Raw genomic sequence first — 27802 nt, forward strand, 5'->3', positions numbered from 1 at the left:
ATCTGAGGCATAAGCAGGGGCTAAGAGGCTGAGGTTCAGCCCTGTGTCCCCAGGCTCCCATCTCATAATTCATTTACTTTTCTCCCTGCACTCCTTCCAGGATGTGGCATGAAACTCATGGTAAAATGGCAACTTAAAATGGAAAATCATTGCTAAGACCCTAGGAGTTTAAGCATGTGGTAAACCTGGGTGTTCTTTGGAAGGAATGATACTAAAGCTGAAATCCAGTACTTTGGGCACCTCATGCGAAGAGTTGACTCACTGGAAAAGGCTCTGATGCTGGGAGGGATTGAGGGCAGGAGGAGAAGGGGACGACACAGGATGAGATGGCTGGATGGCATCACCGACTCGATGGACGTGAGTTTGAGTGAACTCCAGGAGTTGGTGATGGACGGGGAGGCCTGGTGTGCTGCGATTCATGGGGTCTCGGAGAGTCGGATACGACTGAGCGACTGAACTGAACTGAAACGAATTTAATGCAACCAATGAATTCTGGGCCTTGGGGATACTGCTGTGAATTGAGGGGCCCCTTGAACTTGACTTCCCTGGTGTCTCAGATGGTAAAGCGTCTGCCTGCAATACGGGAGACCCAGGTTCGATCCCTGGGTTAGGAAGATCTCCTGGAGAAGGAAATGGCAACCCACTCCAGTATTCCTGCTTGGAGAATCCCAGGGACAGAGGAGCCTGGTAGGCTACAGTCCATGGGGTCGCAAAGAGTCGGACACGACTGAGTGACTTCACTCACTTTGAACTTTAGCAAGCCCATAGTTCAAATCAGGACATGCATAAGTCAGCAAGTAGACTGTGGGCTGTGGGCTCTTAAAGGAGCAATAGGAACTAGTTCCGGTGGGAGAAGTGGGAAGTGTATCCGCCCCAGCAACGGCCAGGAGGCTGAAGAGTTTCCTCCCGCTAGGGGCGGGGTGGTGGTCTGGCAGACTGCTATAAACCTGATTGCAGAATATTTTACCCTGAGGGAGAGGACAGAGACTTTAAGTTCTGGAGAGGCAACATCAGGTTTGCTTTTTAGGAGGCTTGCTTTGGGCTGCCAGGAGTCCAGCTGAGGAGCTGGAGCCACTTGAGTTCAAGGCTGGAAAGGAAGAAGGGAGTGGTTTCCAAGTCTCAGCCCTGGCCTAGGTGTAGGTGAGGAGGCCGCTTTGGGGTGGGGGTGAGGGTGTAGGGACATAGGAGCTGCTTGGACTAGCGCTGGGCTCTTAGCACAGGTAGTTTCCCTCGGCCTCACTCTCCCACCCTTGCGGCTCATTCCCTTTTCTCAGTCTTCCCTCCTCCAGGCCTGCCCCAAGGCTCTCGGCCGGGCCTTGCCTCAGTCACCAGGTTGCGGGGTCAAAGCCGCGCCCACGAGCTCCCTGCCCTGGGAGCTTCGGTGCTGTGCCCTCGGGCCTTCAGGCCCCGCCCCGCGCGGCTCGCTGGCCCCGCCCCGAGCACGGCCCTCCCGCTGGCCCCGCCCCGCGTCGCTCGCTGGCCCCGCCCCGCGCACCAGCCCGCCCGCGCGCCTGGCCCGGGCGGCGCCGGCGCGCTTGGCGGGAGATAGAAAAGTGTTTCTGTGAGCGCCGGCGGCGGCCGCAGTCCCCGTGAGCAGCGGCCGGACCTGTGGTCACGCTGACGCCTCGCCACGCGGCCCCGGGGCCCGGAGCGGCCGGAGCAGCTCGCACCCTGACCCCGGCCCGGCTCCCGCTCCGGGCTCGGCCGGCGGGCGGGCGAGCGCGGCGCGGCCCGGGCCGGGGGGATGTCGCGGCGGACGCGCGGGTGAGCGGAGCCGGCCGGCGGAGGGCCCTTCCCCCCTCCCCAGGCGCCATCCTCCTCAGCCCCGACCCCCTCCCCGCACCGCCACCCTCGCCGGGGCTTTTCCGATCCCGGCCCGGCGCGGTTGGGGTCGGCGGAAAACTCAGGTGTCCCGCGTCGCCTGACGCGGGGAGGCGTCGAGGGTGCGCGCGAAGCCGGGGAGCTCTCGGGGGCTCCTCGCTCGGCACCCCCGGGCCTGCTGGGCCTCGGAGCTGGGGCGAGCGGGTCTCCTGGGACCCGGGCCAAGCCTTGTATGATGTCATTTTGTCTCCCGCCTAATTGCGGGGTGGGGGTGGGACGGTGGTGTCAGCTGGAAGGGCCTTTACCGGGGAGGGAGGCGACCCCTGGAGAAGAAAAATTATTTTCGAAGTCGCGGTGAGTGGGAGGCGAAAGCCTGGAAGACGCTTGTCTTTGGAGCCTTTTGGGGGGTCTGGTTTTGCCGGTGGGCATTTCTTAACATTCGGGGAAGCACGGAGCACTCCCGGCTCTCTCCCCTGACCTAGGAGGGTTGCTGGGGCCGGGAGGGACTTTTTGGTCCCTCACCACCTGGGCTCGGGGCCTTAGGTCGGTCTCGCTCCGGAGACCTTCTTCCTGTCCTACGCGCGGGGGTTGGGGCAGCTGGGGTTGAATGCAAGGGGAAGAGAGACTGATCTGTGCCAGCAACCCCTGGGGCGGAGGCAAGAACTGCAGTCTCCATTTTACTTATCCCCCAGAGTTTGAATGGCAGAGACAAGCCAGAAATCAGGTCTGTGGGTTCCATGTTCCTGTCTTACACCTGTTCCTTGAGTGTCTGAGTTCTAGGCTTTTCAACCAGTCTGGGAGTCACACTACAGAACCACAGGGGGTTCTGACCTGTTCCCTCCCAGGATTCCTGTATCCATACCAAATAGCCTGAAATATCTCGCTTCAGGTGATGTTTGCCTTCACAGGCTTCTCAGCAAGGAAACATCTGATCCCTGGGAAGTCATCAGGCACAGGGTGTGTCTTCCTCAGGCCATGGTTTCTCAGAGCAGCTCCAATTCCCAGGAGTTATTTTCTGGGCAGGCGCTGGTCAGGCCCTGAATTTCTGGTTCAGGAAGTGTTCACTCCAGGCAACAAACCCAAAGCCCCTGAAAACCCCCAGGTCTTCTACCATCTATGCCCTGGGGCTCAGTGGAAGAATCCCAGCTCCCAGGTGAGGGATGGGTTCTGCATCCTGGAACCCCACAGCATTCAGTTTGATTCTTGGCCACTTGCTGTAACTCTCTTCTGCACAGTGTCCTACTTCCTGCTCAGCTTCTGACTCACCCCAACTGGAGCAGAGCCCAGCACATGGAAGGGCATAGAAAGGGTGTGTGAGACCTCCACGTGGTTGCACTACTGACTTAGCCTCTGCTTTTCCTGCTGGGATTATCAGATGAGGACCTACAGGTGCAGGTTAACCCCTGCGAGCTTCGTGTGTGCGTGCTAAGTCGCTTCAGTTATGTCTGACTCTTTGCAACCTTATGGGCTGTAGCCTGCCAGATCCCTTTGTCCATGAGATTTTCCAGGCAGGAATACTGGAGAGGGTTGCCGTGCCCTCCAGAGGATCTGCCTGACCCAAGGATTGAACCTGTGTCTTTTATGTTTCCTGCATTGGCAGGCGGGTTCTTTACTGCTAGTGCCACCTGGGAGCTCAGTTTTCACATCTATTAAATGGGGATAATGAGAATGCCTGTGAAGCAGACAATCATTACTGTGATGGCGGTATAAGTATATTAAACCTCACGGAATTGTCCCAGCCGCAGTACTGTCCGCATTAAATAGAGTATTCAAGCTCCAGAGGGTGTTCACACAGAAATCACTTTGTCCTTGAAGGAACATTTGCTGAGCTTCTGTTAGAAGCTGGGTGTCAGAGAACCAAAGATAGTTTCTGTTAGAACAGAGGCCGGGGTCAGTTGATGTTAAAGCCACTTCTTTCTGTTATTAGTATCTTGTAGAATCTCCTATTTTGAAATGGTGGAGTACTCCATGAATTGGGTTGGGAATGACGAGACAAGGTTGAATTCCAGCTCTCATGACAGGTGTTGGTGGGTTTAGACAGCATCTGTCCCTTCCTTACCTCATTCTAAAAGTTGACTTATGTTAGCATTTCTGATCAACTAAGAGGCAGCAGCTTTGCATGTTTATCAGTCATTCATTCCTGTATCTGGCCATTTCCAGAGCAAACATTTCTTAAGGCATTTTGGTGCCATCCTCCAAAGGCAGATACGGAGGTGAAGGTGACCTCTGTCCCGGTTGTCAAGGAGATAGGCATTTGCAACCTAAGGGCCTATGTTATGAGACAGGAGGATTTCCAAGGCGCTCTGGGGAGTGTGGGAGTGACTAGGGAGATGCTGAGAAGGGGAAAGGAGGGTGGCTGCAGAAGGAAGTCCTCTTCCTTCTTTTGATACCTGACCTGTGCTTGGAGACTCATAGACTTTTCCTGCGTAAAAATGCATGCCTGAGGAATGTCCCTGACAGGTCCACCTGAGTTGGGAGGGTGCTCCAGTGAGTCCCAGACATCCCTGGGCGTGGATAGCGTGATCTTCATTTTTGTAAACATTATACCACGTAAATAGGAAGATGTTGGAGTGACTTAGAAAATTACTTATTAGAAAATAAAAACATTCAGAATTCAAAGTTGCTTGTACTCTGATTTTTTGCTCCATAAATTAGGCCTGTGTGAAGGCAAAGATTGAGAAGGGGTATGCAAAAATGCACATAGTTACTGAGGTAATATATTTTCTTTTTTAATATATGTTTATTTGGCTATGCTGGGTCTTGGTTGTGGCATGCGGAATCTCTAGGAACTCTCACTTGGAGTATGTGAGATCTAGTTCCCTGACCAGGGCTCGAACCAGACTCACTGCATTGAGAACATGGAGCCTTAGCCACTGGACGACCAAGGCAGTCCCTGAGATAATGTATTTTAAATGGTTTTCTCAGATAACCAATATTTCTTAAAATCCTGGTGCATAATGATTACATACATCTTTGACTTTAATCCTTAAAATACCCATGCAAGTTAAAGTTTTATTACTGAAAAGGAAACATGAAGTGGGTGTCTGGTGTTGAATATCCTAATATTCTTGGTGAAATCTTTTTTCTTTTAGCTTTTGAAATCATAAGGGTGTTAGTGAAAAGACAAGAATAAAGAAAAAAATAGACCATAACTCTATTTCTTCTTTTAATATTTATTTTAGTTTATTTCCTTGGCTGTGGTTGGTCTTAGTTGCCACACGTAGGATTTAGTTCCCTGATAAAGGATCGAACCTGGGCCACCTGCATTGGGAGCTCAGAATCTTAGACACTGGACCACCAGGGAAATCCCCATAACCCCATTTCATCAAAAACTTTTTAGAAAGGGGGAGGGTGGAAGCACCCACATTTGTGCCTACAGTAGAAGCCCACCTCCCTGAAACCTTTCCCTCAAGGTCACTGGCCTCTGTCCACACTCTGTCCATCAGGTGGTAGCCCTTAGAGACACATATCCTTGACCTTTGGCTTTTTTCCCCTGCAGTGAGGAGCTGGATGAGCTGCACTACCAGGACACAGATTCAGATGTGCCAGAGCAGAGAGACAGCAAGTGCAAGGTCAAATGGACCCAGGAGGAGGTAAGTGACACTGAGGGGCAGTTGCGGGGGATGGAAGTGATGGAAGCTGTGGGGGCGGCGGCGGGGGTGGGGGCAGATGGAACTGAACCTGGGGTGTGTCTGCCCCACCAGTATGATGAAGGGGAGGCACTGTTGAAGGAGACCAGTGGGCCCTCTTTCTCTCTGATGCTTCTCAGCATTCCTATACCCTGTCAGTATTGACTCTGGGAGGGATGTGTCTCTCAGGAGCAGCAGTTGCTGTCTCTGGGAAGCTGGTGTGTTCTGCATCCTGAACTTTAATTGTGCCGCTTGTCCTGTAACTGCTGGGTGGATTAGCTAAATCTGCCAACCCCTACTTTATTATCATTTAAAAAAATAATAATTGTATTGTGGTCAGTAATACCAAGCTCTGAATTGATTTTCTTTTTATTCTTTAATTGTGTTTATGGAGTGTATATATATATGTAGTCAAATGCACCTTTTTAAAGTGGACAGTTCCATCACTTCTAATAAGTGTGTGTTACTTACATAAGTGCCATCTTGATTATTCCTGGAAGTTCCCTTTGTGATTCATCTTTCCCAGCTCCGGGCAGTGGCCCATCCAGTCAGTGTCTCTGATCTTCTTGCCTGTTCTCAACTGTACTGTAAATGAATTCACAGAGCTATACTCTTTTTCTTTCTGGTTTCTTTTGTTCAGCGTAATGTTGCATGATTCAGTACTTTGTTCATTTTTTCTTGCTGAATAGTATTCCGTTGTATGGCTAGCCCATGGTATGTTTCACTTGTTGATGGGCATTTTGGCTGTTTACAGAATTTGCCTATTGAGGCTAGAGCTGCTATGAAAATTCTTGCCTGAGTATTTTTGAGTATTATGTTTTCATTTCTGTAGGCGGGATACTTAGGGATGTATCCCTAAGGGGTAGGTATATGTTTAGTTTTATAGACTGTCAGGTCTTTTTGTAACTTGACTGTACCATGTTAAACTCCTATTGGCCTTATCTTTTTACTCTGCCTCTGTTTTCCTAGATGTGTTTAGTTGTGAGTCTCTTCCCCCTCAACCTCCTCTTAACTTACTGTTTGAGTTGTGAAACACTCTTAAATCATAAAAGATTTTTCTTCACAGGAGTGCTAGGCCAGCCTTTTCTGTTCATCCCGCTGTAGACCAGGGTCTATATCCTGCTCTTGTGGTCTTAGGAGATCAGACAAGGTGGGGTCCCTACCCCAGAGCATCTCTCTCTGCCTGGGATGGAGAAATAAGACCACACGCAAGGCCCGTGGACGTGCTGTGGCCATCACAGCGCTGGCAGGACCGACGTTCTTTATGCCCACCGTGGTGTCTCCTGTCTTACACTAAGCCTCCTGGACCTAAGAGGTGCCTGTCATTGTCTTAAATGCCTTTAGAAGTTGAGTTTACTGTTGTCTGAGAGGTTAAGGAACGCTTCATGGGTGAGGATTTGGAAATTCAGTGGTCAGGGAGGTATGCAAAATGGTGGGTAAGTCAGAACAGTAAAGGGGTTGTAGGTGGGAAAAGGCAAGTAGAGGGGCCCTGGTGTGGCTGGAGGGAAGGATCCTTGAAGAGTTTTTGAAAAGGTTGATTTAGGGAAAGATGGAACAGAGTCCAGGGAGGAAGGCCGTGAAGCTTGGGCTCAGAGACGGAGGCTTGCTCAGCTGGCAGGGAGAAGCCAGTGACGATTTTTAAAGCAGATGAATGATGTGACCGTAGCTTCAGGGAGCTGGTCTACTGGATGTGGGGTGGATAAGAGATCTGGGGCTGCCTGAGGCTGAGCAAGCAGGGAGGGGCGCTGCGTTGTTCAGACAGAAGATGGCTGTGGCGGGATGAGGGCAGTTCAGGTAAGAGTCGACAGGTGGAGGGGCCCATGGGGCCCAGGAGGAATTGGAGAGTGGGGAGTTGTCCACCCCCGTTGTCAGGGAGGATGGTGGTGCTGGAGATGGACCCAGGGGACATGGGCAGAAGGCAAGGGTTGGCCTGACCAGGTGGGATGGGCAGCAAGGGAGGGTATGGTGTCTGGAGCTGACTGTGTGGACGTGGGCTGGCCCCACAGCAGGATTTATGGGGACTTTGTCCAGCTGGTGCTGGGCTGTGGCCAAGCTGCAGTTGAGGGTCTGGATGTCTGTGGTGGCCTTTTTTTTCCTCCTGCCCGGGAGAGAGAGTGTGTGAAAAAACACCGAATGTTAAACCACTGTAACTGTTCTCAAGTGTCTGTTGAGGACATGAAGCGTATTCTCACTGTGCAGCAGATCTTTGGAACTGTCATCTTGCAAAGAAAGCTGAATCATCAAACACTAATTTTCCCCATCCCCTCCCCCTAGCCCTTGGCAACCACCTTGTTTTACTTTCTGTTTTTGATTTCTTTTTTTATTTGGCTGCCCTCGTCTTCGTTGTAGCACATGGGATCATTTTTTCGGTGCCACATGCAGGATCATTAGTTGCAGCATTTGGAATCTAGTTTCCTGATCAGGGATTGAACCCAGGCCCCCTGCACTGGGAGCACAGTCTTAGCCACTGGATCACCAGAGAAGTCCCTGGTTTTTATTTTTGACTACTTTAGATTCTTCATATGAGTGGACTTAGGCTGTCTCTGTCCTTTTGTGTCTGGCTTATTTTGCTTAGCATAATGTCCTCAAGGTTCATCCAGGTTGTAGCTTGTAACAGAATTTCCTTGTTTTGAGGCGGAATAATATTCCACTGTATGGATAATACTACATTTTCTTTATATGTATAAATTAAAAAAAATAAGTTTGGGGGATTCCCTGGCCATCTAGTGGTTAGGACCCCAAGCTTTCACTGTGAGGACCTCAGTTCAATCCCTGATGGGGGAACTGAGAACCTACGAGTTGCAGGGGGTAAAAACAGTCAGTTTGCTCTAGGAATATTTTACACACAAACAGCTACAACTGTTGAAGTACAATCCAGTGAGTTTCAGTGGATGTGCTGCCGTGAAACTCACAGCAACACCACCTTGCTGGGTGTTCCCATCACCCCAGGCATCTCTTGCTCCCTGCTGTTCATTTCTTCCACCCACCAACCAACCCTGACCATGGACACCACTGACTATCTTTTTGTCCCTATAGCTTTGTTTACCTTTTCTAGAAGTTCCTCTGCACAGAATTAAGCAATGTGTACTCTTCTTATGTCTGACTTCTTTTTCTCATCCTAATGATACTGTGATTTTAATGTTGTTGCATGAATCAATAGTTTATATTCAGGAGAACGAGTTTATGTTCAGGAGAGTGTTCTAACAGATATGTTTTTCCATTCCAAGTGCCCACGTTTCCCTGTCTCCAGGGCTGGGTCACTGTCGTCTCTGGCCTGGATGCCTGTAATGGCCTCCTATCCTCCATTCTGCCCTCCTGCAGCCCTTTCTCCTGCAGCTGCCAAAGTGAAGTTCACAACAAGCACGTTGGACTGTGACCACCTGTCAGTGGTGATGCTTCAGTGCATCTGTGGCCTTGCGTGACGCAGAGGCCTGAGTCAACCCTGCGTGTGCTCTGATCCCCGCCGCCCCCGCCCCCACCCCCAAATCCTCTTGCCTCCCTGTCTCCTGCTTCCTGCAGCCTAGCCTCACTAGAGTTCCTTGGAGCCTGTCCCTTGGGTCCCCCATAGGCCTCATTGTCCATCTCTCCATCCCTGCAGCACAGAGTGGCCCTCCTTTTGTTTGCAGGAGCCTTTGATTAGCGTCTGCTTCCCGCTAGACTTTAAGTCCCCAAAGTTGAGCAGCTCTGATGCTGGCGTGCCTGGTGCACAGTTAGATGATCACTTCATCACGTGAATGGATGAATGAGGCTGTTCTCTTTGTTGGAGGGAGGGTGGGTCTCAGTCCAGAGCAGCCGCTTTCTGCACGCGTGTGAACTGAGCCCTCTGTCTTCCTGGCTTTGGCAGGACGAGCAGCTGAAGGCCCTGGTGAAGCAGTTTGGACAGCAAGACTGGAAGTTCCTGGCCAGCCACTTTCCCGTGAGTGCAGCCCCTCTGCCGCCCTCTCCCCCGGATAGGGAGCCTGGGAGAGACTTGGTGTCAGGGAGAAGAAAGGAGAATTCCTTACCAGGCGCCCCCGAGCTCTCCCAACAAAACAACCTTCCAGCCTCCTGAGGCCCTTTCTACCCAAACTGGAATCGGGGCACCCTGATGTAAGCGTCCCCACGTGGCAGCCTCTGGGTGCCTGGGGGCCTTAGGCTCCATGATCATGCGTCGTATCAGTGGCATATTTGCATTTCTTCCTGCAAGTCACTGACGAGTGGCTGCTCGGTTTCTCAACCGTGAAACTGAACCTGAGAGGAAATGATGCTTGAGCAGGCTTCATGGTGAGGCCCCCGCAGAGCTGACCCGAGCCACCATGTCCAGCATCTAGAGCCTCCTGGTGATGTGGCTCCCCCTAGGATCCCCCACCCCCAGCTCTGCAGGTGGCCGACAGGGAGGGGATGTGGCAGGAGCTGCTGTTGGCTTTCCTGGCTCATCAGGCAGCTCGGGGACCAGGTCACCAGACCCTTTGGCCCCATTCCTCACTCCCTGTCCTCTACAGGGTCTGAAACCTTCAGGGAAATAGCCCCTTTCAGAAGCAAGCGAGAATCCCTGATGTAGCCTGCAGGCTGGCACAGGGCAGTTGTGGGCAGTGGCTCTGCACAGGGTTCTGAGTTTGCCTGCTTCCATCCAGGCCCACTTGTAGCAAAGGGAACCACAGTGTCCTGGACCGTGGGTGTGTAGTGTGTGGGGGTTCTGGGAACGAGGTAGGGCCACAGGCCAGGAGTTCTCAAGGATGCCTGTCCTTTTCCCAGAACCGCACTGACCAGCAGTGCCAGTATCGGTGGCTGAGGGTCTTGAATCCAGACCTCGTCAAAGGGCCATGGACCAAAGAGGAGGACCAGAAGGTAACGCCTGGGCCTGAGCCTGCTACACCGTGGCATTCACGCACCCCGGGGGAGGGGGTCAGGAGACTGAGGATGACATCCCACTGGTGGGTGCTAGGGTGGGAAACAGGGGGTGGGGGGGGTCCCGCTGGCCTCACAGCGTCTTTCCCCCAAGGTCATCGAGCTGGTCAAGAAGTATGGCACGAAGCAGTGGACGCTGATTGCCAAGCACCTGAAGGGCCGGCTGGGCAAGCAGTGCCGTGAGCGCTGGCACAACCACCTCAACCCCGAGGTGAAGAAGTCCTGCTGGACGGAGGAGGAGGACCGCATCATCTGCGAGGCCCACAAGGTGCTGGGCAACCGCTGGGCCGAGATCGCCAAGATGCTGCCGGGGAGGTGAGCCGCCCGCTGGGGCCGGTCAGGGCATCCCCTGGCCTTTGTGGGGATGTTCAAGGCCTAGTCCGATTTCTCTGGTGGTGTTTACTCTTCCCAGAAGAAGAGGCCTTCAGATTCTTGCCTCGGGCGGTGCAGGGACCTGGCTGCTGGGAGACTGGAGCGGGGTGGGGCGGGCCTGGGGGCCTCCTGTTCACGGTGCAGGTTCTCATCTGGGCCCACTTGGCTTCGTGCCCTGGCCATGGTTGCACGCGTTCTAAGTCACTGAAGTCATGTCCTGACTATTTACGAGCCCGTGGACTGTAGCCCACCACACTTCTCTGTCCATGGAATTCTCTAGGCAAGAGTACTGGAGTGGGTTGCCGTGCCCTCCTCCAGGGGATCTTCCCAACCCAGGGATCAAACCCGTGTCTCTTGGATCCTCCTGCACTGGCAGGCAAGTTCCTCACCACTGTGACACCTAAGAAGCCACGTGGCTTGGGTTGCCTGGTCTTTTTTTTTTTTTTTTTTTTTTTAATAAAAGAGAGTAAGTCTCATTCCTCCTGGTCTGGACGTCCAAAGCACTGCTCTGTTTTCACTCTACTCCTCACTGGGCCTGGCCGCTCCAAGCACTGGGTCTCTCGAGGTTCTGCAAGGAGAACTGGAACAACTTGGGACTTGGGCTGCAGTCTTGCCAGATCGTCCAGGGTCCACCCCAGTCTCCCGAGTTGCTTCACACAGTTGCTTCTGGAAACTGTAAAAATCTCTTATTCACCACTACCATCTACCCTGCTCTCTTGTCTGTGTACTTGTGTGTGTGTGCATGTGTGTGTGTGTGTGTGTGTGTGTCTGTGTGTGTATGTCTGTGTGCGTGCGTTGACCACCCCGTATAGCACACAAGATCGTCGTCGTTCCCTGAGCAGGGATTAAACCCATGCGCCCTTCCTCAGGAATGCTGCATCCTAATCACTGGCCCTGTCCATGGGCATTTCTACTTTGCTTTATTTCTAATCTTTTCTTTACGATGGCATTGTGGTGCCAGGGTAAATGGCATGGAGGGAAAGGAGATAGAATACCAGATGGCCTGTTTTCCCTGGAGTCTGAAATACCTGTTTCCAAACTCAGACCTAAGTGTGTTAATACTTTTGGTGCTTCCACTAACCCTTGGATGGAGACTCTTCCCTGTGTGGCCAGCCTGACCTCGCTGATGCCACAGCCTCACCTTGATCCGCAGTCACCCTCGCTTGCCTATCGGGCTTTGCACTATGCTCTCCTCCCGCCCACAGACATGGAGCCTGGACGCCCCCTGCCTGGTGCCCACTGTGTAGCCAGCTCGCTCTCACCGTTTGGTTTTTGGTGGGGAATGTTTCCTCGGGGAAGGTTGGTCTGTCCTTCCCGCCTGTGGTGAGTCCCTGGCCACCTCCGCGTAGTGCCCAGACCCTCCTCTGAGACTGGTGGCCTATTCAAGCTGTTATTCTGGTGGAAAAGCACTCAGCCCAGAGCCCCAAAGAAGGCACTGTCCCTGTGTGTCCACAGTTGTGCACTGCTGCGACCCGTGTGCGCTGGGGCCGCTCACACCGACGCCGACGCGTGCTTCCGCGGCCCGTGCTTCCCTGAGCCTTGTCCCACTCTCCTCTGCTGCTCTGTCCTGCTCTGCTGCGCACCCATCGGCCTCTCTCCGTCCACACTTCCTGCGCTCCTGTACCACTGTGCTACCCTCCCTGCCTTTACGTGTCACTACTCTGACTTAAGTGACAAGTGATGGAGGAGGAAGTGATCTAATTTTCCAGATGAAAAAGCCAAGGCTCAGAGTAGTCAGCAGGAGACCCTGTGTTTTCTTGCTCTGCCCTCTCTGGTCATTTTCTATCTATGGGAGGTGATCAGGGCTCATGTTTGAGATCCCCGAGCCTCAGGACATGGGCCAGCAGCCAGCAGCTTGCTTCCAGTTTCTACAGATGCCCAGGGAGCTGGGAAGGGTCTGAGGGTTGCCAGAACACTTAAGTGTTAGGATTTTTACCCTGTCGGCTGAATAAGATGTTTGCTTACTTCGCAGAGGTGTGTGGAAATACTCTGTAAATCATGCCAGGCTGCAGGCATGTCAGACTTCATCTTAGAGCCCTTAGAGGTCCTCAGGTTGAACCCTCCTTGACAGAAGCCAGAGCTCAGCTCAGAGAGGCTAATTATGCACCCGGTTGGGGGTGGGCCACTGAGCTGGGGTCAAAGGTCCCATTGGCCCCTGCAGGACGGACAATGCTGTGAAGAATCACTGGAACTCCACTATCAAGAGGAAGGTGGACACGGGAGGCTTCCTGAGTGAGTCCAGAGACAGCAAGCCCCCCATGTACTTGCTGCTGGAGCTGGAGGACAAGGACGGCCGCCAGAGTGCCCCCTCCTCGGAAGGCCAGGTGAGCAGCGGGGAGTGGAGCTCGGGAGGGCTTGGCCACTGCGCTTGGGGTGCTTGGGCGGGTTGGCTTGATTTCACATGTATCTGATGCCATCCCATCAACACCTGCTCTTCCCTTTTCCCCCGTTCCCTCGGCTGTTCTTTGATCCTGCAGGAGGGTCTGTGTGGCCACCTGTCTCTCACGAGGGCCTTTCCCCGTGACACTTGTGTCCACGCTTGGCACTCACCTCCGCACAGAAGCAGGATGCAGAAGCCAGTGTCAGGGCGGGGGAGGCAGGGAGGCCTTCAGCCTCCCCTTCACCATCAACGGCTTCCTTCCCACCTGTTGCTCTCTCCAGCTTTTTCATAGTAAAACATACGTGTACTTTAAAATCAGATGTGTCAAGGTGCAATCACAGTAAGATTCGTCGCTTCCTGTGGAGGTCAGGACCGAGACAGTCATGTCGCCGCCACCACAGTCAGAATGCAGAATGTCCCCATCACCCCCCAGGCTCTTGTGCCCCTTTCAGCCCAGAATTTCCCATCCTTAGTCCCTGGCACCCTTCATCAGTTTTTTTAATCTCTGTAATTTTCGAGAAAGTGATAAATGAAATCGTATGGTGTCACTTTTATAGTTGTTAACATCTCACATCCCTTGTGGCTCAGCTGGTAAAGAATCTGTCTGCAGTGCGGGAGACCTGGGTTGGATCCCTGGGTTGGGAAGATCCCCTGGAGAAAGGCTACCCACTCCAGTGTTCTGGCCTGGGGAATTCCATGGACTGTGTAATCCATGGGGTCGCAAAGAGTTGGACACGACTGAGCGACTTTCACTTTGACATCCTACACCCTAGGGCACACTTTTTTTTTTTTAATTGAAGTTTCAGTTCAGTCGCTCAGTCATGTCCAACTCTTTGCGAGCCCATGGACTGCAAGCACGCCAGGCCTTCCTGTCTACTCCCGGAGTTTGCTCAAGCTCATATCCATCGAGTCAGTGATGCCATCCAACCGTCTCATCCTCTGTTGCCCCCTTCTCCTGCCTTGGTAGTAAATGTTGGCACATGCATTAAACAGTATATCCGTTCTCTCTGGAAGTTGGGATTTATAGGCTCAGCCTTGCGCCTTACAGGCTTGTTTCTAACCCTACAATGATCATTGTATTATTTTTGAAGCACGGAGAAAGTTTATAATTGCAAGCTTGACCAGTGAGGTAAATCCCATACACACAGAAAAGGTGAGTGTTTTCTGGCAGGCAATTTAGCAAAATGCATTCAAGTTTCTAAAGAATGTGTCTATCTACCTCAAAGAACTTCTTAAGAAAGAAGTGAGCAAATGAGCAGTGATTTAGTTACAAGGACAGTCAGTAAAGTTCTGTTTCTAACAACAAAAAGTCGGTCGTTAACCTTAGTTAAATAAATTACCAGTATAATAGAATCATTAAAATGACAGTGGAGAGGAGTGGGTGAGGCTGGACCTGTGAGGTCCAGATCCAGGTCTAGGCACTCCCTGGCACCAGCGGGGCCAGCCCCCAGACACACAGCGTCAGGGGGTGTTTTGTGTAAGATTAGAACTTCAGTCGCTCAGTCCTGTCCACAACCCATGGACTGCAGCACACCAGCTTCCCTGTCCATCACCAGCTCTCGGAGCTTATTCAGACTCATGTCCACTGAGTCAGTGATGCCATCCAACCATCTCATCCTCTGTCGTCCCCTTCTCCTTCCGCCTCAATCTTTCCTAGCATCAGGGTCTTTTCAAGAGTCAGCTGTTAGCATCAGGTGGCCAAAGTATTGGAGTTTCAGCTTCAGCATCAGTCCTTCCATTGACTATTCAGGACTGATTTCCCTTAGGATGGACTGGTTGGATCTTCTTGCAGTCTTACAAATGGGCTTCCCTGATGCCTCAGTGGATAAAGAATCTACCTGCAATACAGGAGACATAGGAAATGTAGGTTTGATCCCTGGGTCAGGAAGTACCCCTGGAGGAGGAAATGGCAACCCACTCCAGTATTCTTGCCTGGGAAATCCCATGAACAGAGGAGCCTGGTGGACTCCAGTCCATGGGGTCACAAGAGTCAGACATAACTTAGCGACTAAACCACCCATTTTACAAACGTCATTTTCTCCTGTCATTATGTGTGTACAGACCTTCGCCTCATCCTTGAATCGGTCATGCCGTCTGTCGTCTCTTGTCTTGATGAGCCTCTCGTCACCATGTATGCTGCAGTGGACATCACTGTTCACATCGCTTGTACGTGTGCCTTTTCGTGTGGGGGAGTGCTTAGTCGGACAGTGTAGACATTTGAAATTTTCCTAAAGTGAAAAGTGAAAGTCACTCAACCGTGTCCGACTCTTTGCGACCCCGTGGACTCTACAGTCCCTGGGCTTCTCCAGGCCAGAATACTGCAGTGGGTACCTTTCCCTTCTCCAGGGGATCTTCCCACCCAGGGATTGAACTCAAGTCTGCTGCATTACAGCGGATCCTTTCCCAGCTGAGCCCCAGGGAAGCACTTTCATAAGGCATCGCCAGACTCCCACTCAAAGGGCAGTGCCATCCTGCTGTAGCAGAAAGTGGAGCTGCCTGTGTTCCCACACTGGGTCACAGCTGGCTCCGATTTTACAGAATGTCTTTGCCAGTTTTATGCGCAGCTGTGCAGTATCATTGCTTCACTTACATTGCTTTTACTAGTGAGGTTGACCATTTTCTCTTTTTTTAATTAATGTTTGATTTTATTTATTCTACTTTAGCCACACTGTGCAGCCTGCAAGATCTTAGTTCCCCAACCAGGGATTGAGCTTCTGCCCCTGCATTGGGAGTGCAGTCTTAGCCACTGGGAGCCTCACGTGTGCTGGGTTCAAGGCTCCTCGGGCAGTCAGGTCAACATGTCAGAGCTTGTTTCCAGATTCTTCCAGGGGAGCTATTGCCACAAACGATCTTCCTCTATTTCTTTTTTCTTTTCCTGTCACAAAATTAGTATCCACTCCTTTTTCAAACCTTCATTTTGAAATAATATTAAACATACAAAAAGGTTGCAAGAAGAGTGCTCTCCTATACCCTTTACTGGGTTCATTAAATTTTAATATTGGTCAGATTTGCTTTATGTTTCTCTATGTACATAGATATTTTTTAACCTGAGCTATGTGAGATACATTGGTTCCATACATTGTGCCTTTTATCCCCTAATACTTGAGTTGTATTTCCTAAGAATAAGGACATTCACCAGTGTACCTTGAGTACACACTTGGAATTTAACTACTTTAGGAATTTTAACTAATCTTCCATCCAGTTTCCATTTTTTTCCTGCCCATGATCCAGTCCAGGGTTAGACACTGTTTTGTTGTCCTGTCTCTTTCATCCGCTTTAGCCTTTCATGGTACTGATACTTTTGAAGTATAAGCTTAGGCTTTGTTGTTGTTGAGCGGCTAGGTTGTGTCTGAATCTACGGCCCCATGGACTGTAGCGCACCAGGCTTCCCTGCCCTTCGCTATCCCAGGACTTGCTCAAGTTCATGTCCGTTGAGTCGGTGATGCCATCCAACCGTCTCATCCTCTGCCACCCACTTCTCTCCTTCCCTCAATCTTCCCCACCATCAATGAATTGTCTCTTCGCATCAGGCGGGCAAAGTATTGGAGCTTCAGCTTCTCTATCAGTCAGTCCTTCCAGTGAAAATTCAGGGTTGCTTTCCTTTAGGATTGACTAGTTTGATCTCCTTGCTGTCCAGAGGACTCCCAAGAGTCTCTAACTCCACAGTTCAAAAGCATCAATTCTTCAGCACTCAACCTTCTTTATGGTCCAACTCTCACATCCATACCTGACTACTGGAAAAACTATAGTTTTTGACTAGACGGACCTTTGTCGGAAAAGTGATGTCTCTGCTTAGGTATGTTATAGACCGTCTTTCAGTTTGGGTTCACTTGAGTTTCCTTATCAAGTGCTAGGGTTGATAGACTTCTGATAAGGTTCAGATGGTGCATTTTTGCTGAAACACGGCACAGTTTGTATCTCGTAATGACAAACTCAGACTGCATGCCCTGTGTCCCCAGGGAAATGTCGTGACCAGCTGGCCTCCGGCATTCCCTGCCCTGAAGGAAGAGGAGAGCAGTGAGGAGGAGGTCACAGCGGCCGCCCCCGCCCAGGAGCAGGAGCCTGTGCCCACGGAGCTGGACGGAGTGCGGACCCCAGAGCCCCTGGAGGACTTCCCCAAGCGTGAAGACCAGGAAGGCTCCTCGCCGGAGACCAGCCTGCCCTACAAGTGGGTGGTGGAGGCTGCCAACCTCCTCATCCCGGCTGTGGAGTCCGGCCTCTCGGAAGCCCTGGACTTGATCGAGTCGGTAATGTTGGTTGAGGGACTTCCCGGTGGGCCCTGAGCACCCCTGTCAGGGAGCACTTGTCCCCCTAGACAGACGTCCTTCCGTCTGCTCATCGTCTTGCTGGTGTGGCTGAGCCGATACTGAGCACCCAGCCAGGGCCTGGCAGCCCCAAGAGAGTGGCTGTGCCGTCCCTGTCTTCAGGGAGCTCCTGACTCACTCGTGAAGCCCGGGGTGGTGGGGCATGCTCCCCAGCGGAAGTGGGGGACAGAGTCCTCGGGGGATGGGGAGGGTGCTGGTCATAGCAGCACCAGTGCACTGGTGTTCATGTAGCGCCGACGGTCGGGTTTCCTGGAGAGGACCCCGGGAAGGGCAGGGGTCTGGGGCTGCAACGGTGAGTGCATCCCAGTTTCTCAGGGAAAGCCACACTGGCTGTGGGCTGTGCCCCTTGGGGAGGGGCTCTGGTGGGGGCTGCACTTCTTGGTGTGACTTCACAGCTCCATCCGCCAGGCCTGAAGTGTGGAGTGGGTTTCAGGAGGTGGTGGGCAAGAGGCTGGTGACTAGGGGGGCAGAGGCATTCAGTGGGCAGCGCCCACACAAGCCTTCCCACTTAGGCTTCCTCTTATTAGCTGAGAATAATGATGCTGTTCATTGAACATCTGCTAAATGTCAGGCTGTGGGCCTAACATGTAGTCCACATGGTATCTTGGGAGGGGTATCTTTTCTGTGTTTTTGTAGATGAGGCTCAGAGAGATCAGATGGTGTACCCAAGGTCACACAGCTAGTAAGGGGCTGAGGTCTTAACCATTGAGCCCAGTGTCCTGCCCAGTGAGGGCTTAGACTGTGAAGTCAGTCTCAGGGGGCTGCCTGCTCAGACCCTCTGGCTCTGGGTTTCCCCTCTTGCCACAGTGGCAGGAACTCTGGTGTTTCCTCCACCAGAATGGATCTCGCAGTTAGCTGTGTGTGTCGGTCTGTTCAGCAGACTACCCGAGGGCCGGCTGAGGTGAGCGCTGCCCGCCCTGCTGGAGCCTCACCGGGTTGCCTGGGGCCATCCTCAGACTCCTCTCAGGCACCTGTCACGTCCCAGTCCTGGGGCTCCTTCTGTGATGACGGTTTCTAACCCCGGAGTGCCTGCCACACGCCAGGCTCGCTACTTGCTGCCTCTCTGTATGCTCTCAGTCCTTTAACAGCCTGTGAAGGGGGTTGGTGGTGGACTCAGCTCAAGCTCAGACAGGTTAGGAGGCTTATCCAGAGTCACAACAGCTGGTGAGTGCTGAGCTCGGGCTGACTCCACGATGACCTTCAGCGACTGTTGGGGGGGGGGGGCAGTCACAGTAGCTGTAGAAACACTGCCATCGTCCCCTGGGCCAGTCATTGGGGCGCGTACTTGGGCCTGTTAGATGCTGTGAATTCCAGGGGCCCCTGCAAGGTTGGCGTTCCATGCTGGGAGGTGGTCCTGGAGTCAGCACTTCCCTGAGCTGCCCTCCACCCTCAGGAATGAACTTCCCAGGCTCTTGCGAGCCCCAGGGACCAGAAATCACCACTGGGGTTCCTGCCCATTCAGAGCCAGATGCCCAGGGACCAAAGTGGAGACTTTTGTCTCCAGAAGCCCTAGGGCTAGGTTGTCATTAACTGGACAAAGGCAGAAAGGACCCAAGCGTTCCTCTCAGAATTACTCTTAGGAACTTAGTGACCTTGGGAGGATCATACTCTCTCTGACTTGGCTGCCTTGGGTTGCGAGGGAGAGGGTAATACTCCCTCAGCAGGGTGGGTAGAGGGTGGATACAATTTAGTTGAAGCACCCAGTGAGGTGCCGTGATGTACAGGCTCATGGAGCCCAGGGCCGCCTCCTGTCTGGGAACGTGGCTGGCAAATGAAGACCCTTCATCCTGCTCACAGCCTAGGGCCTAGGTCTTCACTTCCAGGTGTCTGTCAAGAAATAAAGAAGGTTTATGTCCAAGATGTTCATAAAGAACATCTGTTCTTAATCTTTAAGAATTAGGAGGAGCCCAAATGCCCAACAGAAGGGGACTGAGTAATGTATATTCAAGTGATAGGACATTTTTCAGCTGTAAGAATTATTATAAAAGGTAATGTTTTTGCTATAACAACAACTAAAGTCTACTGATGGTAAACATTAAACTTTGGTAATAGAATGAGGTGCCTGCATTATTCCAGCTCTACAGAAATTTTAAATGGAAAAAGAAGCGAAATAGAAATGATTTGTATTAAAGTTAGGAACGTTGAAAATACTAAATATTTAGGGACACAGGTAAGTGTTAATTGATAAAGAAATGCATAAAGATGGTCAATACTTAATTTCGGCAGTGGTTTCCTGCATGCAGGCAGAGGTTTGCCAGGTAGACCTGGAGCTTTAGTGATAAGGTTTTATTTCTTAGGCTTCTTGATGGGCATATGAATTTTCTTTGTATTTTTTTCGGTGTTTTTTGTGTATCTTAAAAATGCATAGCACATTTTTTTTTTTTTTTAATAACAGCAAGCAGCCATGTGCATGATAGGATTTCAGTTATGTTTACAAATACAGATACACAGACATAGAAGAATCGTTGAGGAAAGGCAAGGAAGAGTTAAGGGTGATTGTTCCTGGGCTGTGGAATCAGGGTGTTTTGTTGTTGTTGGTTGTGCCACGTGGCATGCGGGATCTTGGTTACTGACCAGGGATTGAACCCGTGCCCCCTGCAGTGGAAGCGTGGAGTTTTAACCACGAGCCGCCAGGGAGGTCCCTGTGGGATCATCCTTGACGCTCTGATATTTTCCAGTAGCACATGAGCCCTGTGGTTTATCGACCGCTGGGAAAGCCAGTTACTCCTAACCCCGCCCCCGTCTCCGGGCAGGACCCTGATGCGTGGTGTGACCTGAGTAAGTTTGACCTCCCTGAGGAGCCGTCAGCTGAGGGCAGCCTCGTGGGCAGCCCAGGGCAGTCCCAAGCCTGGCAGCAGCAGCCCGCGCCGCCCCGGCCGGCTGCTGCTGCCGCGCCCAGCGTGACCGAGTACCGCCTGGACGGCCACACCATCTCTGACCTGAGCCGCAGCAGCCGGGGCGAGCTGATCCCCATCTCCCCCAGCACTGACGTGGGGGGCTTGGGCGTGGGCACACCGCCCTCCGTGCTCAAGCGGCAGAAGAAGAGGCGCGTCGCCCTATCCCCCGTCACGGAGAACAGTGCCAGCCTGTCCTTCCTGGACTCCTGCAACAGCCTCACCCCGAAGAGCACGCCCGTCAAGACCCTGCCCTTCTCTCCCTCCCAGGTACGTGCACCCCACCCCGACTGCTCACTGGGAGCGGATGACGGTCCCCTGCTGCCCAGTACAGGCCATTTTCTGGGTGTCTGCTGTGTGCAAAGGCCCTGTGCCCAGTGCTGGGGACGTGGGACCCCAAACCAGGTCTGGCCCTGCCCTCGTGAAGCTTAGGAAGACCATTTCAGAGCTACCTTTTTTTTTTACCTTCTGAAAAGAAGCTGCTCTCAGACAGCCAGCCTGCTTTGCCTTAAGTTCACGGCCAGCAGCACATGGGGGTGGGAGATGGACTCCCGTCAGGCTGGCAAAGGGAGGATTGGGTGACGCCAAGCCAAGGGTCCACATGGACCTGCATATCTGTCCTGGCCTTTGCTCTCCGGCCCTGAGCTCATCGCCTCATTTGGTTTCCTTTGTCGTCCTGGCAGTTTTTGAACTTCTGGAATAAACAGGACGCACTGGAACTGGAGAGCCCTTCGCTGACGTCCACCCCCGTGTGCAGCCAGAAGGTGGTGGTCACCACGCCACTGCACCGGGACAAGACGCCCCTGCACCAGAAGCACGCTGCGTGAGTGCCAGGCCTGCCCTTGCACCCCCAGCAGAGACCGGCTCTCTGGGCGAGGGACGCCTTGGGAAAACACCTGGGACTCTTGTTTCATGAAGGCAGCCTCCTCCTGGTCATCACACCTCCTTCATCAGTGTAGTCTGGTGCTTCACTTTTGTTCTAATTCTTTTTTTTTTTTCTTCTTGTTTTGTTCTTTTGGCCACATGGCTTGCGGGAACATAGTCCCCAACCAGGGATTGAACCTGTGCCCTCCGCAAAGTGCAGAGTCCTAACCACTGGACCACCAGGGAATTCCTCTTTTTTCTTTTTTTAATTTGATGGTTTTCTAAATTCAGAGATTAGAAATGTGGAGAGTCCACCTTGCCACGAAAAATGTAATGTTTGCGTCATTTCTGTAAGTTCCGAGTGCAGATCCACTGTGCTTGAGCATCTCTACGGGAAGGACACAAGGCCCCCCAGTTCTCTCCATTTTCTGGTGCTCAGGAGGGACGGCTGTGTTCCACCTTCAGGCCTGTACAGGTGGCTTACCTGCTTCTGTGGAGGTGCTTTCACAATAAGTTTTCTTCCTTGTATCATCATGACCCTTGAATTCCAGGTAGAGTTGCTTAACTGCTCTTCGGCTCGTTACATTTGCTGGGTGGGGGAGAAGCATTGCTATTTATATTTCAGGAGTCAAGCTGTAGATCAGGGATCCACTCAGGAATTTTAGTTCTCATAATGATAGGTGATTTCAGATAAGCTGTATGGATCCCTTGGTCAGAAATCTGTCTTTCAACAAGTGATCTAAAATTTAACATAGACGGGTTTCTTGAGAAACGATTCTCCTGTCAAGTCACTAAGCTCTTAAACAGACAGCTGGCACCACAAAAGGAGTAGCTGCTGCTTCTCCGGAGAGACGGGGAGGGGTGTGGTCTTTCTTGGTCCTCCTCGCCTGCCTCTCCTGCTGGGGTTGCAGTCTGGCCACAGGCCACCTTGTTTTATGGAAAATCCTAGTGACGGCAACATCTTAGCCATTCTTCCATCCATTCGGGTCTCCTGGACTCCCTCAGGCTCTTCCTATTCTTTGCTGTTTTTGAGGACGGCCCTTCCTCTCTGTCCCCGGAACTCCCCTTGCAGATGGGGAGGTGGGTGGGTGGGCGGGCAGATGGGATGGGAAGAGACCACGTCTGGGGGCTGCCTTTCTGCCGCTGAGGCCAAAGGTCAGTTGGGGGTGTGGGAGTCAGGAGCAGCCCACAGCCGAGCCCCCCAGTGCCATCGCCCAGCCTCCTTCTCCGTGCCTGGCAGGTTTGTAACCCCAGATCAGAAGTACTCCATGGACAACACTCCCCACACGCCGACCCCGTTCAAGAACGCCCTTGAGAAGTACGGACCACTAAAGCCCCTGGTAGGTGGTTCGGCCAGTCCTCCAGCCGTTTATGATCACTCGCCCTGTCCTGAGATCCCATTAGCATCTCCCGACTGCCTTGAGAAGTTGCGATTCCTTAGTTTGATAAACAGGGCCCCGTGTTAAAATGAGTTACCAGCTCTCCAGATGTCTCCAGAGCAACCACCATGCAGGCGGTCCTGGCTGGTGCTGGAGCTACAGCGGCATCCCAGTGGACCTGGGGGTGGTGGAGGCCGACGTCCGAAGTGACCGAATACTCAGCTCGTGGCTGTGCCGGGCAGAACGTGGGCAGGCTTTGGGATGGAGAAGGACGTACGTGGGTGCTGCGAGCTGGCTGAGGAAAGCGGTGAATTGCTTGTCAAACCCAAGGCTGTTGACCAGCTGCCTGTCAGTGGGCTGGAAGCAGCTGGGCAGTGTGCAGACATCTCCTGGGTTGCTTTCCCCGCAGTGTGAGGACGGCCCTTCTCCCCCAGCTCCTAGTTCATGAGATGGTCCTGCTTTACCCCAGGGCAAAAGAGAGGGCTGGCGCCCCGGGTTTTCTGAAGCAGGTCGTTTCTGAGAACCCAGCCGCAGGTGGGAGAAAGGCGGGTCACGGAGAAGAATCCCTGCAGTGACCTCCCCTCCCAGCTCACCACGTGGGGCGCAGGTGGGGCTGTGGTCTCCCCGTCCTGGCTTGGAGCTGGCGGAGTTGCCCTGGGCCAGCCACAGTCAGTCCGGCCCTTTCCTGACTTGGACTCAGCTGCCAGATACTGAAATGTCTGTGTGCTCTCGGGACACATCCAAGAGGGCAAGTCCGACCTTGGCAGCGATAATTCAAGTACACGGGGGCTTTTAGAGTGACTTCTCCGGTTTCACTGTGCCCTACATCCCCTGGCCTCTGCCACCTGAGCGCCCAGGCCCAAGAAAGGGATGTGGAACCAACACCTCTGTTAGCATGGGGCCAAGGCAGGGAAGAGTTGGACTCTGAGTGCGTCCGGGTCCTCTGTTGGTGTGGGGCCGAGGCGGGGAGGAGCTGGGCTCTGAGTGTGTCCAGGCTCTGAGCTCACAGCTGTGTGGCCCTGGGCTGTGCTCTCAGCCTCTGTCTACCCAGCGGAGGATGCCAGCTGGTTCCTTGGCCTGGATGAGGGTGGCTGTGATGAACTGGAGTGCTCCCAGCCCTCAGGGAGCTGAGGCCAGTGTCCCAGGCAGGACGGTTAATGGCCATGGACACTGTGTGTGAGGCCAGCATCCCGGCTCCAGGCTGCCTCCGGCATCACCCAGGGCAGCGGAGGTGCGGCCGGGTCTGCCCTGCCGCCCCCATGAGCAGGCTCAGCGCGAGTCCTCTGGCCTGGGGGCAGAGCCTCACCCTGGTCATCCCCGCCCACAGCCCCAGACGCCCCACCTGGAGGAGGACTTGAAGGAGGTGCTACGCTCTGAGGCCGGCATCGAGCTCATCATCGAGGATGAAGTGAGGCCCGAGAAGCAGAAGAGGAAGGCCGGGGTAAGTGGCTGGCCGGGCAGGGGGCAGCTGGGGAATGCACCGGGGGTGGCGGGGCAGGGGGACAGGGGGGCGGCCGGGGAACAGGCAGCAGAGCAGGGGGCGGCTGGGGAACAGGCACGGGGGCGGGGGGCGGCCGTCCATTCCTACAGCCTGGGGGTCCATGAAACTGGCCGGCGCAGCTGCCTGCCATCCTTCCTTCTCCCCTTGAACTGGTGCCTCAGTTATTCCGCGTTGTTTGGACCCTCCTGAAGTGGGCTCTGGGCCAGGCGGGGTGGGTAGAGCAGTGATTAAGACCCAGAGGGGGTCGCTTCTGGAGTTCAGTGGGCAGAAATGGCAAACACCCCCAGTGACTCAGCAGCATTCGGGGACAGAAAAGGCCCAAAGAGGATTTCAGGGGGCATCCTTCAGACGAGCCGCCAGCCGGCTGTCGGCGCAGAGTGAGGAGGTGGGGCCAGCCAGTTCAGGTGAGGTGGGAGCGGGTGGGGACACTGCTCCGGATGGCGGGGTGCAGAGGCCGGGCCACGCTGGACAGACCTGTCCCGCCCCCGGCCCACGTGGTTTCCTGACCGCAGGCGGCTCTGTGTCTCCTGTTTTGAAGCCCCTTTGTTCCCAGGGCTCTCCTCTAGGGAGAAGGGAAGGCGGGAGTGGGCCAGAGTGGTGGGTGGCCAGGCGGGGAGGGGACCCTCCAGCTGGGCCCCCTGGTGTGTGGGCAGCTGTGTCTGCAGGTGGTTCCCAGCAGGGGTAGCAGCTGTTGGGGGCACAGGGCTGAGTTCGGGGACAGTTGTCAGTCTCAGAGGCCCTCCCTGGGGTCAGAGCTGCCCCTGATCTGCTTATAGGAGGCGCGGGGCTTGGGGGCTGGGCATTCCCATAACAGCCTGTGTCCCACGGGGTTATGTGTCTCTGTGTAGCACCCCGGCTGGTGGGTGTTCTAGTGGTAACTTGGCTGTGTGGGTGTTTAGTGTGGTAGAGACTTGGGCTGCGCTTGGTCCCCTTGGGGATGAGGTTGGGTGGAGGTGGCCTTGGTGTCCTCCATACCTGGTGAGCATCTGGCAGGACAGGCTGCCCTGTGGACAGAGTCTACGATGGGGCCAGTGTCCTGGGCCCCCACGGCTCCCCCAGAAGACCCTCTCCAGCCGGGCCTGCTGCAGGGCTCTCCCTGCACCAGGGCCTGGTTTCTGGACCAGGGCAGCCGGGACCAGTGTCATCAGGCACTGAGGGTGATGGGAATTCAGGCGTGTGCCCTAACCACCACCTCTCCCCAGATGCGGCGAAGCCCCATTAAGAAAGTCCGCAAGTCCCTGGCTCTCGACATCGTGGATGAGGACGTGAAGCTGATGATGTCCACGCTGCCCAAGGTTGGTCAGGGGTCTGGGAGAGAAGCCGTCCTGTGAGGCCACTCCCTACTCCCCACCCAGCTGCAGGAGGCTGAGAGTATGGAGTCCCCTTGGGGGGCCTGGGCCTCTGGAGCCCTTCAGCCTGGAGAGCCCTGGGGGTGGAGTCGGTGGGGCTTCCCTGTGCCGGGCTCAGCGGGGAGGAAGGGGGCAGGTGGCACTGGGCATTCCCCACTGGTCGACCCAGGCGGCCTTGCTCTGGTCCTTACAGAAGGCTCGGTCGGCAAGCACTGATGGCGAGCACTTGTTGGGCGTGTGTGTTTTCTGAGTCCCCAGCGCCTTCCCTTCTATTGCACTGCTAGGGAGGACCCGGAGATGATCAGTGAGGTGCCTTGGGGCCCTGCCAGGTGATCGAGGCACCTCTCCCCTGGCATGGATGCCGCCCTATTCCCAGGCCAACCTCCAGAGGGGGCTACTGCTTCCACAGAGCCTGGGCCCCAGAAACCATGCCGGGCAGTCGATCCCTTGCAGCAGGCAGTGAGGTGAGCTTGTATCTCACTGGTGGCCGGTGAGGGCTGTGGAAAGGCCACGAGACAGATGACTGCCTGGCAGCTCCTACAGGTCCGCCTGCCACTCAAACTCCTGGCAGAGAAAGCTCCATCTAATGAGGCATCCACGCCAGGCGGGAACTTTGTGCACTCCAGACAGACCCTTGGGGAGTGAAATAACTAGTGGAAAGAAAAAAAGTCAGGTCAGGTGGTTAAATGCAGAGGAGGTGGAGTGGAGGGCCTGGTCTCTGGCGTCTCTTGAGCTGCCTGTGCCTCAGGTTCTTGCCTGTAACAAGGATGCTGAGCCCAGCAGGCTGCTTCAAGGGTAAAGGCCTGTCTGGGAGGCTGCCCAGGCCTGTGGCAAAATGCTGAGCCTCTGACTTGGTTTTGCTTTCAGCCGACCAGCATCCTCGCAGCGGGCTCCTCGGGCCTCACCCCGTCGGGCAGCAGAGAGGACAGCAGCCTGCTGAACGAGGGCTTCCTGCAGGCCAAGCCCGAGAAGCCAGCAGCCCCGAAGCCCCGGGGCCACTTTGCAACCCCTGCCCCCGTGAGTGCTGCCCCTCAGGGCCTCGCTCTGCGCCCTCCACACCCTAGGGCCTTGCACCGGCTTTGCCTCTGCCTGATGCCCTCCAGTGGCTCTGCTGACTGGTGAACGTGGGCTTCACATCTCTGTCCAGATGCCACTCCCGCAGGGGACCTGGGTACCAGAAATCCCCCTCCGCAAAGCTGCTCCTTCACGATGTGGTCTCACTCGTAATTAAGACATCTCCGTGACTTTGTCCTTGAAGGCAGGGATCCCCTGCCTGTTTCCCCAGCCATCTGCAGTTGTCAACCCCTCTCTGCTGCTCTCCAGCCTGCAGAGTTATAGCTTTTTTCCTCCCGTGGGGGCTGTCCACATGGTGGGCATGGGGGAGGATGGGGGCTCATGTTCTGGTCCAGCCTCCTTGCTCTATCCCTGAGGATGCCCAGAGATGGCATTAACTCCCCAGGTCCACCAGAAAGGTGCAGTGAGCACAGATTGCGACTTCTAGAGGGAGGGAGTGTGATAGAAAATGTCCCCACCCCTCCCCAACCAGGGTCTCCAGGCTTCCCTAGGAGCCCCGGCTGCTGCCTGGATGGTAACCCCCTTTCCTCCTCCCAGATGACCAGCGCCTGGAAGACGGTAGCCTGCGGGGGCACCAGGGACCAGCTCTTCATGCAGGAGAAAGCCCGGCAGCTCCTGGGTCGCCTGAAGCCCAGCCACACGTCTCGGACCCTCATCTTGTCTTAGAGGCTTGGCAGTCACGAGCCCGTTCTCATGTTTACAGGGGGCTGGGGGCCAGTTCTGGGGTGTGAGTGGGAATCACACTCAGACCACCTGCAGGGAGCCTGCTGCCACCAGCCCCTCCCAGACTGCTCAGGTGGGGACAGGCAGGCCCACCTGCTGTCCTGTCTCCGAGCCCGGCTGCAGCTGCGGGCAGTTCCTGGTGCTAACAGAACAAAGTCCCACCTCTGAGCTGGCCTGGCCCTCCCCGAGTGCCACAGGGAGCCCCTCAGCTTCTCCCGAGCCCTGGCCAGGCCTGGCCTCATCTCAGACCCCTGTTTAGGACAGGGGACCTACCTAGCCAGCGTGCTCCTTCCTTCAACTTGTTGGTGCATTTTCTTGAAAGAATAAAAGTTGTCTTTCTCCTGGGCTCCGGTCTCCACCTTCCTCTTGGATCCCACTTGTGGTTTCCTGGTGACTGCCCTTAGGGCCCTGAGGGATGGGGGGACCTGACCCTCATCCTCAGAGTGCCACTTTGTCTGCACAGCCCAGGCCTGGTGCTCTGGATCCTATTGCCCCCAGGAAGCCAAGGTGCCAAGAGGCAGTTTTCTCTGCACTCTCGCCTGGAAAATCCCATGGATGGAAGAGCCTGGTAGGCTGCAGTCCATGGGGTCGCGAAGAGTCGGAC

At 54.3% G+C, this 27802-nt stretch overlaps 1 protein-coding gene across 2 annotated transcripts; it reads left to right on the forward strand.

Moving 5' to 3' along the window:
• Nucleotides 1–1543: 1543 nt before the first annotated feature.
• On the forward strand, nt 1544–27544 carry MYBL2 (MYB proto-oncogene like 2). Of its 2 annotated transcripts, none has more exons than XM_015099888.4 (14): nt 1544–1764; nt 5321–5414; nt 9295–9366; nt 10185–10277; nt 10432–10652; nt 12871–13033; nt 17049–17336; nt 20168–20578; nt 20992–21131; nt 22413–22512; nt 23879–23992; nt 25255–25347; nt 26269–26418; nt 27013–27544. In XM_015099888.4, exons 1-14 carry the CDS (start codon nt 1745–1747, stop codon nt 27139–27141), a joined length of 2088 nt encoding a protein of 695 aa, XP_014955374.2. In that variant the 5' UTR covers nt 1544–1744; the 3' UTR covers nt 27142–27544. The 2 variants fall into 2 exon arrangements, with proteins under 2 accessions (XP_014955374.2, XP_060253784.1); XM_060397801.1 differs by having other exon boundaries at nt 1714–2175.
• Nucleotides 27545–27802: the final 258 nt, after the last annotated feature.

The sequence above is a fragment of the Ovis aries genome, chromosome 13 (assembly GCF_016772045.2).
Source record: "Ovis aries strain OAR_USU_Benz2616 breed Rambouillet chromosome 13, ARS-UI_Ramb_v3.0, whole genome shotgun sequence".
NCBI classification, from domain to species: domain Eukaryota; kingdom Metazoa; phylum Chordata; class Mammalia; order Artiodactyla; family Bovidae; genus Ovis; species Ovis aries.

Coding starts and splice junctions, on each gene's coding strand:
- MYBL2 (XM_060397801.1), top strand. CDS start 2,054: ATGATGTCATTTTGTCTCCCGCCTAATTGCGGGGTGGGGGTGGGACGG. Junction 2,176..5,320: donor AAATTATTTTCGAAGTCGCG/GTGAGTGGGAGG, acceptor TTTCCCCTGCAG/TGAGGAGCTGGATGAGCTGC. Junction 20,579..20,991: donor TGCCCTTCTCTCCCTCCCAG/GTACGTGCACCC, acceptor TCGTCCTGGCAG/TTTTTGAACTTCTGGAATAA.